At 34.9% G+C, this 18,470-nt stretch overlaps 1 protein-coding gene across 5 annotated transcripts in view; it reads right to left on the reverse strand.

Moving 5' to 3' along the window:
* Positions 1-18,470, reverse strand: part of SS18 (SS18 subunit of BAF chromatin remodeling complex) — a 76,270-nt gene that overhangs the window by 19,390 nt on the left and 38,410 nt on the right. For 4 of the 5 annotated variants that reach the window (XM_027127644.1, XM_027127647.1, XM_027127648.1 and 1 more), the window contains exons 5-7: positions 14,954-15,175; positions 2,497-2,664; positions 1,717-1,821 (exon numbers count right to left, since the gene is read on the reverse strand). In XM_027127644.1, coding sequence (XP_026983445.1) covers positions 1,717-1,821; positions 2,497-2,664; positions 14,954-15,175 — 495 coding nt within the window. The remainder of the gene's footprint in view (positions 1-1,716; positions 1,822-2,496; positions 2,665-14,953; positions 15,176-18,470) is intronic. The other variant, XM_027127646.1, reaches the window with a different exon arrangement.

Consider the following 18,470-nt stretch of genomic DNA (forward strand, 5'->3'; position numbering starts at 1 on the left):
TGACATAGTATCTAAACATAATAACAAAATATCCAATGCTGTTTAAGAAAATTAATTGTTGTTATAAATGGAATACTCTATATAAATGTCAGACAAATATACTAATACACAGCTATGCAAAAATGATACCACTGAAATTTTAAAATTCCATTATGTAATAAAATGAATTATTTATAGCAACCTTAAAGTTCTGCTATTTACAAAAATAACATCTCTATTTTGAATAGAAAGTTCATATTTATAACAATACAAATTTCACATTTCAGGAAATATTCAGGACCAAAATAACAGTGTTAAATTCAACTCAATTACTTAAAATGTATTTTTAAAATAAAACAAAACAATCATTTATTTTCAGCAGACTTCCTAATGTATAATATTTAACAACCTAGAGTTCATTTCTTTAAAATATCTATAGTCTATAAATGTAACTAAAGTTTTTCATTAAAAAAAAACTTAATATAATGTCTACATGTGAAAGGAAAAAGAAAAAAACCCCCAACATTCTAAATAATTCAGGGCAAGTAAAACATTAAAAAACAATGTTGTCTTCTAACCAGAATTATCCATACATATCACTGCCACTAACAGAGATTTTGTGTGCAAAATTCTACAGGTGTTTGTTCTGCTTGTGTAAGCAGAATCTTTGCAGGAAAAAACCAACATCCCTATACCACTTATGCTTTATACACTGATAAAAAGTGGTGGACAAAATTATTTTTTAAATACATCAAATTATATCTTCGTGCTAGCTTACATTAGCTTCTAGTCAAATGGTCCCAACACTTTAGCTTGAAGTTCTTAGTTTGCCCAAGTTTTCTGTTAAGCAGTTTACCTTAAATACATCAAGGGAGCTTAATATAAATGAAGATTTTGGCAAGTCCTTCCAAACAAGAAAAATCTAACCACCTCTATATGATCAATTTTATTTGTTTGTATTATTTTTTCTTCAACATTGTATCATAAAGTTTTCAAACATACAGGAAAACAAAGAACTGTATGATGAAAGCCTGCTTGTGTGCTTGTGTTACTACTAAGCACAGTACATCTTTTACTGACCACTTTTTCACAAGCCACTTTCCCACTAAAAAATAAACATACCATTAAACTAAGTAACTAAAGTTAAAATCTGGTTTCCAAATGCCTTTCTATTCTACTAACTCTATTATAAACAGCTATATTATGGATATGATTCAGTCTCTAAAATCTTTCTCAAGTGCAAATGCTAATGTATATAAACATAGTTCTGTTCTTTGAGACATATGCAACATTAACGAACATGATGAAATTTGGAAGAATACTCAAAACTATATTCTCTTCGTATTTATACAATGCATAAAAGTAAACCAGTGGGTGAACTTTACGGTATATGAATTACCTCAAAAAAGCTTTTATTTAAAAAAGTAAATCAGTAACACTTGCTTTGGTTCAAATGAACAATTCCAAATATAAAAGGATCCTCTTTTATATAAGAAAGGATTCCAATGACAGAACATGATTCCTGATGGTACTAATATGGAATAACCAAACAAAATATACTTTAAAATAGATTATAAACGAATGCTACCATTGATGCTTTAGATTACTGCAGTGTTTCTAAATTTGGAAGAAACACATTGTTAGTTTCTTCATTCTGATTAGAATGTTTTGAGTAGCTACCCACATTAATACTGGGCAGGGATAGAAAATGGGAAAGTTAACATTAGGAGAGATTACCATCAGGGTAATATTGCTGGTTCATGCCTTCTGGAGGACCTTGTCCACCATGACTGTACTGGTCCCCATAATAGTCTTCCTGGCCTGAGTACTGCTGTGGTGGGCCTGAAAAACCACAACCAGTCAAGATGTAAATAATTTGTTCTCCAGGTCATTCAAAGGCTTTCCGTCTAATCTGGTGTTATGAGAGATGATTTCTGTAGATTCCCCTCCCATGCTTTGGGGCATTTCAGATACTTTTGACTATTCGTATACACACACATACATAAACACACAGCAACACCACACACCACATTTCACAAAAATTAATGTTAAGACCATACATGCAATATCAAACAATACCAACTCAAAAAAACAAACATTAACTTCCTAAGAGATTCAAACTGGAAGAAAATTAATTTCCTTTTTATTTTGATATCAGAGCAGTTTGAAATAAATTAGGGTTTGTTTCTGATCATATATTTAGTAACTTCTCAAATTTAGTAACTTCTCAAAAATAAAACAGTATTTTCTGCTGTAAATTAGTAAGCTTTCGATATAAAATTTTGACGTAAACTTTTCCCAGAAAAGAATAAATAAAAGAAAGCTATAAACCAGGAAGTTCATATCCACTTTCTGTGACCCTCTGTACCTACTATACCCACCAGCTTGTAAGAAAAATAATAAAATATGATTTTTAAAAATCAAGAAACAAAAAGCTCTGACTTTGCCTGTATGAAAAGTTCATTAAAATTTAAAGCCTTTCGACTACTGTTAAAAATTTTCCAAATGGAATCGTACCCTGTTGTGGTGGTCTATAGGGAGGAATCTGTCTCTGTGCCATCATATGATTGCCCTGGTTAACTTGACCCATCATTCCCATAGGTGGCTGCTGGCCTTGGTAATGCTGCCCACCTCCCTGCGGCATATTGTACTGTTGAGAAGGAGGCTGCTGGTGCATCATTGGACCTGAAAACAGACAAAACATTATGCACGTAATTTTTTGCATATAATTTTAACATCTTAAGAGAAATACAAAAATCTTTTATCATATAATCCCTAAACTATATAATTTATTGCAAGATAAACTGACTTCAAGTAATAAAAACAAATCTTTGAACTACAGTTCACACGCCTAAAATAATCTGCAAACAAGGGAAAACAAGTAATCCATGGTAGCTGATTTGAATTCCACTGGAGGAAAACTGTAACAATTTCTAAAAAAAGAGTGGATACAATATATAAACATCCTGAATGTATATATTTTTTTATTATGTACTATATAGTATTTATCTATGCAATCTTTCTAGGAAAGATAGAATCCTTATGCTACATAAGAACATATGCCAAAACAAAGTAAACCACAAAATCACACAGCAAATCAGTAGTCAAACTAACGGAAAGAAATCTAATTTCAGTGTATCCATTTTTTTTTTCCTTTTTCAATGCCCAGTCATTATATAATGGTAGACAGGGAAACTACAAACACATTTATGAATATACTCCTTATATTGGTGGAATTTCATAAACAATTTTAAAACAAAAATCTAAGGGTCTTCTTTCCTTTTTCCAACTTTAAGATTTATAAACTAAAAAGGTCTTCCTGAAATCAAGACTATACAATGCTTCTTAATAAGCTCTAACACACACATACACAATCAAAAACACCTAGGCAGAGAACTACAATAAGCCATAGACTTAGAAATCAGAACTATGCGGTTTCCAAAGTGAGTAATATCGAGGTAGCCCAATGACCACTGCTATAGTGTCACATTGGCAACAGTAAAAATATATCACATGATATAATGAACAATGGCCATAAAGTTCTGTGTTGTCATGTAAACATGTAAGCAGCTCTTCAGAGGTTCCCCAGGCTAAGTTATGGTATGGGGAGCTCATCATTCTACCATTATAACCATTACTATCTGAGAAGTATGTATGAGTCATCCCCCAGTTTACTGCCTAAAGAGCTACATACTCCCCGCCTTTACTGACTTGGGGAAAATTTAAGAAGAAAGTACAAAAGGCAAAGAACTAGAAAACTTTTACAGGCAAAACTGCCCAGATAGCCAAAAGCTCATTATTTATATAAAAATTCAAAACAAAACATGCCCACCTCTTTAAATATGTTGCTGACCTACAATAGCAGCAACAATGTAAGCAGAAAGAACTCACTCTTCCAGTTTGAAGAACTGGTTATCTAAAGAAGTATTTTATCAGAGCTAACTCTTTTTCTCCTACTTGCCTTCTTCTGTTCTTCTACTTCTTTTCAAATTCCTTTTTCCTTCTAATTTTGTCATAAATATAAACCTTTCAAAGTTTACTCTGGGACTTTGTTTTTCAACAATAAACTCCTAATAGTAGGGATAAGGTGGCTCAGTGGAGAGTGGAGGGGAAGAGAACTTGATACAGAATGCACTTAACACTACCAGACATGCTTTCACATTTATTTAATGTAAATCACTAACAACTACCAAAGGTAAGGTAGTTGTCAAGTTTTTAGCCAAAGAATCCAAAGATCAAGATCATATAAGCTAATAGATATCAACTGGGAATCAGGCATAACTCAAGTTTGACTTCAAAAGCACATTTATTCTACTGTTCTTCACTGCCTCTACTGAAGCTATAGCAAACTTAGTAGTTCAGAAACAAATTATGCAATTTAAAAAGTTCCAAAACACTAACTACTTTAACTGAGGTTACAACTTTTAAAATGTATTTTGTATATAATAAAGTACTGAATACTAGCATTCATAATATAGTAGGCAGCATGACTGGCCATTTATAGAATTCATTTTTAGTAAATGAAGGTTTTGCCTTGTCTTTCTTCTCCATCACTGATTAAAGACCTCTTGTCTTAACAGAAGATAACTATAAAATTAAAGCATATAATATGCACTGGAAGCAAAATTAAAAATAAAGGAGAAAGAAAGCAAAAACACAATAGCTGGGGGAAAATCCCAAAGGATACAATAACAACAAAATTCCAAGCTCTGCTGTAAAGGAGAAAAGTAATTCTAGTTTACGCCCTAGATAGAAAAGACCATGCCACTTGTGCTTTATCTTTGGGGACTGTCAGCACTTCCAATCCCAAAGAGCTCAATTACCACCCTTCTTTTATTCTCTGTCACTTCTCTCCCTCTAAGGATCCCTGACATCATTCAAGATCAAGCCTAAAACGGCAGAGAATGGAGGAGGAGAGCACTGCTAAAACATGGTACTTTTCATCTTTTCCCTTGAAGCCTTATCCATTAAAAAAAATTTAGACTTCAATTCTGATTGTTTAGGAAGCATATTATTTTTCTTATGATAATGAAATATGCTACACTGGCAAATAAATGTATGTTATCTCTTGAGATACTAATGGAAATGAGAGAGCTAAATCTCAAAAGGTTACCCCCAAAGTAAGTTCTAAAAATTTGTGCTACAAAGTGAAGATAATAAGTCTATTAAAATCATTTTCTACAAATAGTGACCTCACACATTACTGTATGCTTAAAGGTTACTCTTTATCTTTTACATAAATCGTTCTGATGCTAAGATGAACTAGAAAGTGTGATACAAAGATCCTACTAATGTCTTAATTATAATATGCTTTTGTAAAAGTGTTTTAAAAGGACATGTAACAAATGTACATCACCACATTATTTCTTTCCATTTTGAGTTTCACACCCTAACAGATATTCTATGGAAACAATGTCCTATATCTTAAACAGATGTAAAATATTCCCAAATCACCGTATTTTACATTATTGGAATTCTTTGCTCCAATGAGACAGTTAATACTTAGTTTTGTCTCAAGTTACTTGTTCAAAAAGATAACAATAAGCTTTGCACAGCAACAGAGACCCAAAGCAGCCAAAACTGAACTAAAATAAATTAATTTAAAAAAATAAGCTTCAAATAATCTGTGAAGAATTTAGAACTATATAATTTTTAAAATTCTATATACATATAATATATACATACATGCATATATATTCATATCTTGAGATGCAAACCAATACACTAAAACTCTGTAAATCATACCATTAATCTATGAATTATTTTAAGTAAAGGTTAAAAATGACAGCTAACAGTTAATGAGCACTTATTATGGGCCAGGCATTAAGCTAAGAGCTTTTTTTTTCTTGTTGCAGGCTTCAGTAGTTATGGCACATGGGCTCAGTAGTTGTGGCGCACGGGCTTAGTTGCTACGCAGCATGTGGGATTTTCCCGGACCAGGGCTCGAACCCATGTCCCCTGTGTTGGCAGGCGGATTCTTAACCACTGTGCCACCAGGGAAGCCCAAGCTAAGAGCTTTATGTCTATTATTTATCCTCCTCGAACCCTATGAAACATGTAGTATTGTTATCAACTTCATTTTATAAGTAAGAAAACTTAAGGCATACAAGCATTAAGAACCTTACCTAAAGTTGCATAGCTAGGAAATGGTGGTGAGAACTCTAAAGCCATGCTCTTAACCATTATGTGTACCTCTTCTTCGAAGTCAAATCATACTTCTCCCATGTAATATCTCCCAGGAAAACAGTTCTATGTAACATCATCACTCTAATAATAAAATCCTAGAATACAAGAAGTTTCTTCACTTCATCTATTATCTCTGTTATAGTGACCACGAAACCGCGTAGATAATACCTACTCCAAGCCTATTTTCTTGTTCATGTTTCATCATCTACTGCTCACATTTTACTACTTGTTCCTTAACCATTCAGTCTCAAACTAAACCACTTACAGCTCTCATTTGAATGTATTACTAATGGTTTATTTGCAAGAAAAAAAATCCCTGTATTCCAGTAAATTCAATTAGCTCACCCACCTATTAAATAGCCACTTAAAGCGAACAGGATTCTTTACTTGCCAAAAACGTACATCTGTCCTCATCAAGAGTTTCAAGCAGTTCATAATAAGACATTTAGATATAACACCAAGGATAAAAGAACATGAGCCAAGTAACTAAGAAAATCCCAGCAGCTTAGTAAAGTCACTGTTAACTAGTACAAACTTAGCTGAATTTCCTAGAAACCAATGAAGAAATAGAACCATGATAGATTTTATCTAGTAAAAAGAACAGTTCATTAAGAGATACAAGCTTTTCATAACATGAAGTTTTTAGAGAAATCTCATGAAAGTATTAAAAAGTACTGAAACATAATAGTATCAATCAATAACTTCTGTTACTGTTAGTTTCTTCAGTAGCACAGACAATCCTTACATGTACTTCCTTACAGTAATTATTTCTTAAGGCTGTGGTTTTCAATTGTGGGTGATTTTGTCTCCAGGGTACATTCAGTAAAGTTTGGAGCCATTTTTGGTCGTCGCAACTGGTGTGGGGGGTTGCTACTGTCACCTAGTGGGTACAGGACAGAAATACTGCTAAATATCTCACAATGCACAGGACAGGCCCCAACAACAAAGAATTATGCAGCTCAAAATGTCAATAGTGCTGAGTTAAGAAGTCCTGGATTCTCAAGGGCATAATTCTAAATCACAGGCATCTCTACAAACTAGTCTGAGAATTAGATTACGTATTCAGTTTTCTGGTGATTGAAAATTGGAAAAGGGATGTGTTGTGGCTTAATAAATCCAGCAAAGTAAAAAGCTAGGCAATCTCTTAGCCAACTTCTCTTAATAGTTTCAACTATACTATACAATATTAATTCGAAAACAAAGTCACTGTTAAACATCTATTGTAGAATGAAAGGCATTCCAGAAGCTCTAGATTTATGGGACACAAGTGACAATCTGTTGTGAAAGTAAGGTCCTATCTTGTCCAAGTAGAAAGCCATGGAGATGGGCTATATTAGAACATATAGCTTTGTGTCACTTAGCGTGAAAGCTGAAAAGTTATGAACCATCAGGCACAGAAGAAATGATCCTGCCTAGAAAAAACTTCTGAGGGAATGGACTGTAAGTAAGTATGAACTTGGAATGTTTGTAAAACGTAATTTCTAAAATTTACCCCCAGAGACTCTGATTTAGCAGGTATGGGGTGGAGCAGACAAATCTTGTTTTAACAACTACCCTAGATGATTCTGATCCCGGTAGTCTTAGGATCACACGTTGAGACAGAGGTGTAATGGAAAAAAAGTAACCAATTGTCCCCTTTTACCATAAAAGCAACCAGATTATAGTTCATGCAAAATGGTTAAACTGGATTAGAACTGCATCCCATAAGGGCACCTAGGATGTTAGCTATAAAATGAATCCCAAGGAGTAAATGTTACAAATACATCAAAACCCAGTGAATGATACACTTAAGATTGGTGCACTTCATTGCATGTAAATATTACCTAAAGAAAAAACTATTAAAAGAAAAAAGAAAAAATTTTAAACGTTGAGCTCTAATGATATGCAGACTAAAGTATTCATGGGTAAAGTGTACTAACATCTGCAAGTTACTCTGAAATGCATTCTGAAAAAGATGCTATTAATGGATGAGTAGATGGATGGACAGATAGTTAAAAAATAATTCAACTAGAAAACGGGCAAAAGACATGAAGAGACATTTCACTGAAGAGGATATAGAGATGGCAAATAAGCACATGAAAAGATGTCCAGTAACAGTAGCCATTGGGGAGATGCAAATTAGGACCACAATGAGATGTAGTCTACTACACATTTTTAGAACAGCTAAGATAAAAAAGAAAAAAACTGACAATACCAAATGCTGGCAAGGACTTGGAAAAAGCAGATCTCTCACACATTGCTGGTGGGATGGTAAAATGGTAGTTACTTTGGTGATCACTTTGGCATTTTCTAAAAAAACTGAATATATAACTTATCATATGACCCAGCAATAGCACTCCTGGTTATTTATCCCAGAAAAATGAAAACTAATGTCCAAACAAAAACATTATCATGTACACGACTGTTCAGAGCATCTTTATTTGTAAAAGCCAAAAACTAGAAACTGAAATGTCCCTCAACAGATGAATGGTTAAACAAACTGTGGTACAGCCATAACATGGAATACTACTCCGCAACAAAAAGGAATGAACAACTGATACATGCAACAAGTTGAATAAATATTAATCATGCTGAGTAAAAAAAAGCCAATCTCAAAAGGCTGCACACTGCATGATACCATTTATGTAGCATTCTGAAAATGACAAAATAATAGAAATGGAGAGAAGAGCAACAGTGGTTGCCAGGGCTTAAAGATGATTGAAAGGAGGATACACAGGATCTCTCTATATTACCTCTGCAACTTCCTGTAAACCTACAATTATTTCAAAATAAAAAATGAGTCATAATGAAACTAAGTTTATAATCTGTTGAATAGAAATTCATCTGGATTCTGTCTCCCAAACCTGAAATCAGGTTTTGGTATAACTGACAATCATCTGTTTTCTCTGACAGTACCTGACAGGTTCCTTCTTTGGTTCATTCATGGAATGACAGCCAATGGATGACAATACAACAGACAAGGATGCTAGTTTTCTAATTTGTTACAGCAGCAGGAAATCTAGCTAATCTATCAGTTAACAAATAGGATAAAATAGTGAACAAAAACATGACACAGTTCCTGAATTCATAGAACTTAAAGAGTCTAGGGAAAAATAATTAAACAGATATTTACAAATAATTATGTAATTACAGGTACTCAAACTGTTGCTACAAAGAGCCTAAGTACAGGTTACTTACTATCCATAAGTGGACTGTACCCTGTCTGTGGAGTAATTTAAAACTTATAGTGCAAGATTATATAGGTGATTTTATTTTATGCTCTATGCTTTTCCTTCTTTTCCAAATTTTTCATATTAAATATTTTATAACCAGAAAAATGTCATCAGTGAGGGAAAGATTACAATCTTGAAAAACCCATCCAATATAGGAATAATGATCAAATGTTTAAACAAAGCATCTAGTCTGAACTACAATGTAATGGTTGTGTATACCTAAACTGTAACAAAAAGAAACTTGCAATATTACCAATGTTGATTTACCAATTTTTTTTTTTTTCCTCCGTACACGGGCCTCTCACTGTTGTGGCCTCTCCAGTTGTGCAGCACAGGCTCCGGGCGCACAGGCTCAGTGGCCATGGCTCACGGGCCCAGCCACTCCAGGGCATGTGGGATCTTCCCGGACCGGGGCACGAACCCACATCCCCTGCATCGGCACGCGGACTCTCAACCACTGCGCCACCAGGGAAGCCCAATTTACCAATTTTTACAGTGAAGAAAGATGAGTGTATGCACAGTTCTCACTCACTCAAATCCACTATGGAGGTACACATGATATTTCTATGGAATAAAATGTTTGAAATAATTCTTTCATTTGTAGATATTCTATGTTGTACTTGAAATTCAGTATAATATCACAGTGCTTTTTTATGTTGAAGATTTACTAAATTTATTAAACTGAGGATTCCTAAAGCTCCTGAACCTGGTTGGCGGGAGCTTTGAATCATGCCCAGAGGGACCAGAGACTGGAGACTGAGATAGACACCGTGAGCAATCAATCAATCAATCAATCAATCAGATCTACATAATGGAGCCCCAATATAAACTCTGAACATTGATGGAGGTTCGGGTGAATTCCCCTGGTTACCAATACTCTGTGTGTCACACGCTGGACCAGGAGAGCAAAGCATCCTGACTGCATGAGGAAAGAAACTCTGCATTCATACGTCTTCTGGATTCTTCCCCTGGCTGACGTTAATCTGTATCCTTTCACTGTAATAAATCATAACTCTAAGTATAACAACTTTTAGTGAGTTCTGTGAGCCTTTCCAGCAAATCACTGAACTTGAGAGTAGTTTTGGGAACCCTAGACTTGTAACTGGTGTCAGATATGAAGCCAACCTTGGGGACTGTTCCCGGTAACTCTGCAGTGGGCTAGGCTCTGAGGTGACAGAAGTCTTGGGGACTTTGACCTCAAACTCCTCCCAGCAGCTCGAATACATTGCTCCTGCAATTGTTCCTTTCCTCGCTCTCTTGCAGCATCAATTCCCCTCTCTCCAATGGATCATTCCTATCAGTATACAAACATGATTTAGTATCTTCCCATCTTTAGTTCAAAAAGATGCTAGCTCCAAACTGTCATGATGTAACTGATGATTCGGAGCTAGCATCTTTTCTATAGCTTGGCAAATTGGCATATTCCTTTTTAAGTATAGACCAACTTCCAGGGCTTCCCTGGTGGCGCAGTAGTTCAGAACCCACCTGCCAATGCAGGGGACAAGGGTTCGATCCCTGGTCCCGGAAGATCCCACATGCTGCAGAACATCTAAGCCCATGCACCACAACTACTGAGCCTGCGACTAGAGCCTGTGAGTCACAACTACTGAGCCCACGTGCTGCAACTACTGAAGGCCACGTGCCTAGAGCCTGTGCTCCATAACCAGAGAAGCCACCACAATGAGAAGCCTGTGCACCACAACGAAGAGTAGTCCCTGCCCGCTGCAACTAGAAAAAGCCCGCGTGCAGCAACGAAGACCCAATGCAGCCAAAAATAAATAAATTTTTAAAAAAGAGTGCAGATCAACTTCCAACGTTTTATCCTTTGCGCTTTCAATGTTATGAAATGTCTCCAAGACTTTCCTTAATACAAAATATTTTGCTAGTCTCGCTTTCTCTGGGACATCTTCGTTCTTTCATCACAGCCAGTTTCCTCATTTACATCAGCAAGTTCACCTTCACTGAGGACCTGCAATGCAGATCTAGAGTCTCTCAAATGGCAGCAGTGTCAACATTCCCAAGGTCAGCAATTCCTTCTCTAATTCTACTTACAAAGGACTTGGATTTATTTCCCGCAGTATTACTTTTCATTTCTTTGTTAGACTTTTACCTTTGCTGGCCAAGGCCCTCTTTGAATTATCTATTTTTATAAAATAACATGTATCTCTGGGAGCCAAGGAAGCAACACAACTCCATGCTTTGCTGTTATGTGCATAACTGATGGATGCACAGTGATCAATCACTGACAGAATCTGAAAGTGACGTGAATGGTCATCGATCATGACAATCATAAATACAGTGATTTGTGGACTGAGCAGACAGCAGCCAAGTTTGTGCTTTATGCAACTCCTCACAGTTAATACACCATGGTAAGTGAACTCTGAACCATGTTGTTCGACAACAGGTGTTATTTAACTAAATTGTGGTAACAGAAGTTCATGCATATCAGAACTTTGCAACAGCAGGCCTGCCTGTATTTCCAAAGGATGTGTTTCCTCATGCACGGAATGAGGATAATAACAGTAGCTACTAACCCAAAGATGTGTACAGCTCTGATCAGATAATAAACCACTGTATAATAAGAGTAAATATAACAATCCTGGCTATGGTAATACATACTTTTTGCCCTTCATATTTACAATAATAAAGGTACTGAAAGAAAAATTTCCCACTACTCTAATGCCAAGCCTCTAGATCAGATCATTATCACTTGCAACTTATTAGCTAAATGAATCAAAACTTTCTTAATACTACTCAAACAAAATTAAAGCCAGAAATAAATTAGATCTTATGGTTAAAAAAGACAATAGCCAATAAACTGATCTTGAGTTTTTATTACAAAAAAAAACACTACCTTGTTTATTCTAACTGATTTTATGTAAACAATACAATTACCGAATTAGGATTTTTAAATGCTATCATCTCACTTAATCTTACTTAAAGAAATTGAGTGAGTGAGTCAAAGATCCCACACACGGTAATCTATGGGGCCAAGACTTGGATCCAAGTCTGAAGAATTATATACCATACCCGGAACTTGTGAAATACATGCTTTAACACAAATATAACACTTTGTGAAAATCCTTATATTTGAATATGGAATAAGTAAGTAAAATGATGTTAAATGTGGAAAGCGATAATCACTAATGCCTGGGAATGAAAACTGCTGATTCTACCAAATGCTATCTGTTGGTCCAGAAAGCCTTACTATTCCAATTTGACTTTTAAAGAAACATCTTTAAGGCACTAACTCTGTCTTTCCGGGTTATCATATAACATCTGGTTTCAGTTCCTATTCACTGAAGAGACAGATTTGTATGCCTACCCTCAGGTTTTGTTCTAGGCACCAGAACAAAACAGTGTGAACAAAAGAGGCAAACTTCTCCCTTTCTGGAGCTTTCTGAATTCCAGTGGAGCTTACGCTCTCTCTCCATGAGTGAGTAGATCCAATACGTAAGAAGACAGTGATTCACTCTGAACACAGGTCTTACTCCTAAAGTTCAAAGTGATGGTCACTGAACTTTATCTGGATAACAGTGAGAATAACATGGAAAGTTCGTTGGATTGACTATTTACAATATTTTCCTAGCAATTTAAGAAAGAAATTAACATTAAAAACTTGTTAAACCTTTCACCTAAAAGCAGTAGTCCTCATAAGAAAACTTAGAGGGAAATATTCTGCTAAAATAATAAACCTAAATGCTGAATTAAAAAATATTTCAGTTTTCTCAATTCACAGATATGTATAAAACCACAACTAAAAAAAATAAATAAAACTACAACTAAAAGTAGGCACCAATTACAATGCCACTGTCATCTAAACCCATTTTTCTTTTAAAGCTAAAAAAATAGTAACTTGAAATTTGTATAATGACCATGAACATAGTAATATATAATCAGTAAATTTAATAGGGCCAACTTTTTGAGCAGCTTTTTGAAATGATATGTTTTGTGTGGTAGGTCTACATGTTTTTATTATATTAGCCTTTGTATTAATATGTTTTTTTTTAATTTTTCACATAGGGAATACAGTCAATAATATTTAACAATTTTGTTCAATGACAGTTGGTAACTAGACTTATCGTGGTGATCATTTCATAATGTGTGAAAATATCGAATCATGATGTTGTACACCTGAAACTAATATTGTATGTTAATTATAACTCAATAAAAGAAAAATAATTTTAGTTAAAAAAAATAGAAAGACTAGTTGGTCCCTATGTTTTGAACAAAAAATTCCTATAAACACTTCAAGTCCTTTCTCCAAAAACAGTTAACTATTTTCTACATACACACTGCTGCATGCATTATTTTTTCTTCTTCAGATCTTATAATGTCATATCAAACCATGCTGCAGCAACATCATTTTTGCGCACATCCTACCTTTCCTTAACTATAGTTTCTAAGAAGTGTACCATAACTACGGTGGTTGCTGTAAAGAATCACTATCAATTTTTCTGCTTTTTCCTGGTAACCAAACTGTACAGAGAAACATCTGAACCCCCTTCTGATCTAGCACTGACTGGATCTTGCTGTTGTTTTGAACCTTTAATTGATAGAATAAAAAAAAAAAAATACTCCACCATGGGCACTGAACAACTTTTGCGGGGAAAAATGGAGCAAGTGCCAGTTTTGTGAAGCTGCATCCATTGACAATTTGTTCTATTATCTCCCTTTGTTTCCGGTGTATTTTATCTAAATTACAGAAAATATCTTTATTAATATTTTAAAATTACAATATATTATTTCATCAAAAATCATGATCAACAGATTAACTTCCTTTTTCTGGGTGTACTCTGGTGATGTGTTTTTCATAAGCAAAATCTAGAAAATTTTATTGCAAATACATTTAATTCTATCTTAGACTCTTAACCTCACTGCATTTAGTAACTGAAATAGCTTTAGGCTGGCAACAGGCCAAATGTTTTCCCAGGCAATTAGCAGAACAGAGCGCCACTTACTGGTTTTTAGTTATTATTCACAAGAATACTTAAAAGAGAAACATGATAACAATTTCATTCTCTGAGGCTGGTAATAAACTTTAATAGACTTCACACCACTCTAAGAATATAAGAATACAGCAGCACCTCCACTGAACATTCTAATAACAAATTATGTTAAAATTACCTTTAATGCTGAAACACAGCATCAGAAAATATTAAATCAAGGGAAATTCATAGAAATTAATATATTCTTCACAAGTAAAATGAACCACAGATGTTTTTTAAGGAGTGTACTTACAAAGATAAAATTGTATTTTCTCAGTTTTCTAGCTCTAACCAAATGTTTGGTTATTCATTGATTAGCTTAAAAATCCAAAAATATAAAATCTCAAACTGTCCAAAGACATAAAAATAAATAAGCTTAAAAAGCTAAATTGAGCATTTTAATTTCTAAATGTAAAAGGAAAAAATTATTTTAAGTTGGTTTCGAACTTGATGTTCCTTTTCTATGGGTATTATTGTTCCTCACTTCAAACTTGTAATTTTGCAAATCAGCTAACATTTTGAAAAAACTGTTCGATTTTCAAAGGCTAATGGAGCATCCTAGTCAAGAATTTTATAAAGCTTACTTACCTTGGTTTGGTTGAATATTCATATTTGGTCTGGGGCCATAGTTTCCCATTGGCTGCCCTTGACTCATGGTCATCTGGTTCTGTACCGGCATGCTCTGGGACGATGGCACGGAATGGCTGTAACCTCCCATGGACCCGTGGCTACTTGAAGGCATATTCATGGAACTGTTTGTCATATTGAGTTGATTGGGCCCAGGTCCCTGCATAGGCATATGGTTAGGCCCTTTGAAGAAAAGTGATCAGAACCAAAATATGAAAGTTAAACAGATTCCCTATACAAAAGTACCTTAAAAAGCTTATTTATTTTTTTGCATTAATGTAACAAGAACACAAACAATAACTTGAGTATTTAATCAATAGCAAACAAAGTAAATGCTTTACATGAATGATAGCAAATACTGTGAGGTAGACATTATTATCGTTTTACAGATTAAGAAACTGTTGCTTTTGAAAAGCCAGGAACATCCTGGAAAAAAAAAAAAAGAGTAATGAAGGAGGACTTGCTTTGTAAGAGACCAAAACATATAAAGCTGAATTAAAACTATGTAGTATTAACACATAAATGCAGATCAATAAACCTAGAGCACAGTCTGAAAGTGACCAAAATGCATAATTTGGTAAATAACAATGGCGCTGACGTTAAGTATCAATGAGCAAAAGAAAAGATAATTCAATAAATGATGTTTAACAACTGAGTAGATAATCTGGAAAAATACAGGTTGGGTCCCTACCACATTCCTTCTACCAAAACTAAGTCCAGATGAATAAAAAAATTAAACATTAAAAAAGAAGAAAAAGCAAAGAAATCATAACAGAGTATTGCAAAACAGAGAATTTTAAAAATAATCTTGGACTGTAAGGGCCTTTTTAAGTATGCCAAAAAACCCAGAACCATGAAAGATTTATAAAGTAGAGTACATAAAAATAAAACATTTGCATATGACCAACAAAACAAAATTAAGTAATAAAAAGATAAACTGGGAAAAAATTATTTACAAGAAATATCACAGACCAAACTACTTACTTAACATATAAAGCAAGTAAAAGACCACCAGCACTTCACAAGAAAACTACAAAAGGGGTCATAAAACATGAGAAAATTGCTTGCTTTATTTAATATAATAAAAAGGCAAATTAAAACTATGAGATCCATTTTTCACCTATTAGATTTACAAAGATCAAAAGTTTTGTTCCAATTATATTATGAAGAAGCACTTTCATACTTTGTTGAGAGAATATAAATGTATAAATAAATCTACTATAAATTGGTCTACTATTTTTATGTAGACCAATATGGTAATAACTACCATATTTTAAAATACATATACCTTTAGGGCTTCCCTGGTGGCGCAGTGCAGGGGAAGTGGTGCTAATGCAGGGGACACGGGTTTGAGCCCTGGTCCAGGAAGATCCCACATGCCTCGGAGCAACTAAGCCCATGCACCATAACTACTGAGCCTGCATGCCACAACTACTGAGCCCGCGTGTCACAACTACTGAAGCCCGCGCGCCTAAAGCCCGTGCTCCGCAACAAGAGAAGCCACCACAATGAGAAGCCCTCACACACCGAAACGAAGAGTAGCCCCCTGAAACTAAAGAAAGCCTGCATGCAGCAACAAGGACCCAGCGCAGCCATAAATGAATGAATGAATGAATGAATGAATGAATAAAAATAAAATGCATGTACCTTTAACCTAGCAATTTCAGTTCTAGGAACTTATCCTATAAATATACAAGTTTTTGTGTGTGTACGTATATGGATGCAAAATTTTAAGTTTATCTGTTTACTTATTTATTTATATTTTACAGGCATAGTCACAAGAGCATAATTTTTAACACCAAAAGACTAGAAATAACCTATATTTCTATCAGAAGGGAACTGTCCAAGTAAATTAAGAGGCATCCATCAAAAAGAATGTAATGCAGTCATCAAAAGGAATGAGGCAGCTCTTTATATACCGAGTGGTCTCCAAAATATATGTTTATATACTCATGGTCTCCAAGAGAAACCTTTAAGAGGTAAAAAAATGATATCTAGTAATATCTACTATATGCTACCATTTGTGTTTTTAAAAAAAGAATAAGAAGAAAGAAAATAGAATGTATACATGCACATGCATATGTTTTTCAAGGATAACTGGGTACCAATGCCTGTCTGGAACAAAGAGTCTGGGTAGGTAGGTAGGGGCTGTATGCGCCTTTTTGTACCTTTTTTATTTTGGTGCCATAGATACATATTATCTATTTTTTTTAATCAATTAATTTTTTTTAAAAGGAACCTAAGACTAAGAGGATATACGAACAAATCAAACAGCATATAAGAAGCACTACAACTTACATTATAAAATAAAATATTAAAAACAAAACTAAAATCGGAAATTAAAAGCCTAGCTACAAATTTGTGTGCATAAAAAGGTTGGCTAAATACTATACAAAACTTATTAAATAAAGACAATATAAGTAACTGGACTTCCAATTTCTCCTACACCTAACTGTAAACTCTCTAACTATAAATTGTTTTAGAAGCTCTATGGTATTCTGGACAATCTAGGTCATAAGTGGTTGAAAATCTCTGGCTCATAAAGAGTATATCTTACTCCAGACAGCCTTACACAAAAACGAAAATGTCACGTTAACAATAATTATATTGCTGCTGCTTGCTTCCTCAGCCTTAGGCTTGAATGTTATCTGGAGAACTTGAGTCAAAATCCTAATTAAAGATACCACCGGGCTTCCCTGGTGGCGCAGTGGTTGGCAGTCCGCCTGCCAATGCAGGGGACATGGGTTCGTGCCCTGGTCTGGGAAGATCCCACATGCCGCGGAGCGGCTGGGCCCATGAGCCATGGCCGCTGAGCTTGCACGTCCAGAGCCTGTGCTCCGCAACGGGAGAGGCCACAACAGTGAGAGGCCCGTGTACCGCAAAAAAAAAAAAAAAAAATGTACCACCATAAAAAGTCACAAAACTCCTCTAACATGCTAACCTGCATTAGCACTACCCCACCAGTTTTAAAAACAATGTGTCCTAATGAGCTAGATGTGGATTAAGCAAGAAGCTTGCTTCTGACCACAACCAGACAAGTAGTTACCTCTTTATTCCTACCTCCACATGGTAGAGGGCCACTGGGCCATGACCGTGGAAGCCTTGGCAGGAAAGAGAAGGTTGCCACCAAGACACCACAGCCCTCCTACATGACCCATCACACATCAATCTCCTATAAGCCAGGCTATCTGGCCTCTTTTGCTCTGTGCTCTCTTTTGCTTCATTTTTTACACCTATAGTCCCTGGACACCAATGCTACCAACCAACATAATCAGTTAAGACAACACTATCCTAAGGATGCTAATATTACTAATTTAAAAAATAAATTGCTCTGTTATTTTAATTTACTCTCGTTATTGCTATTTGTTTAATACTTTCTTTTTGTTAATGAAAACAACCTTTGTCTTTAGAAAGTAAAAATATGAATTATAGGTATGGGTGTGACTGATGTTACAAAAACAAAATAGTTTAAAGATAC

Source organism: Aethalodelphis obliquidens, unplaced genomic scaffold (assembly GCF_003676395.1).
Source record: "Aethalodelphis obliquidens isolate GAN/ISIS:26980383/991018 unplaced genomic scaffold, ASM367639v1 scaffold32, whole genome shotgun sequence".
Taxonomy (NCBI): domain Eukaryota; kingdom Metazoa; phylum Chordata; class Mammalia; order Artiodactyla; family Delphinidae; genus Aethalodelphis; species Aethalodelphis obliquidens.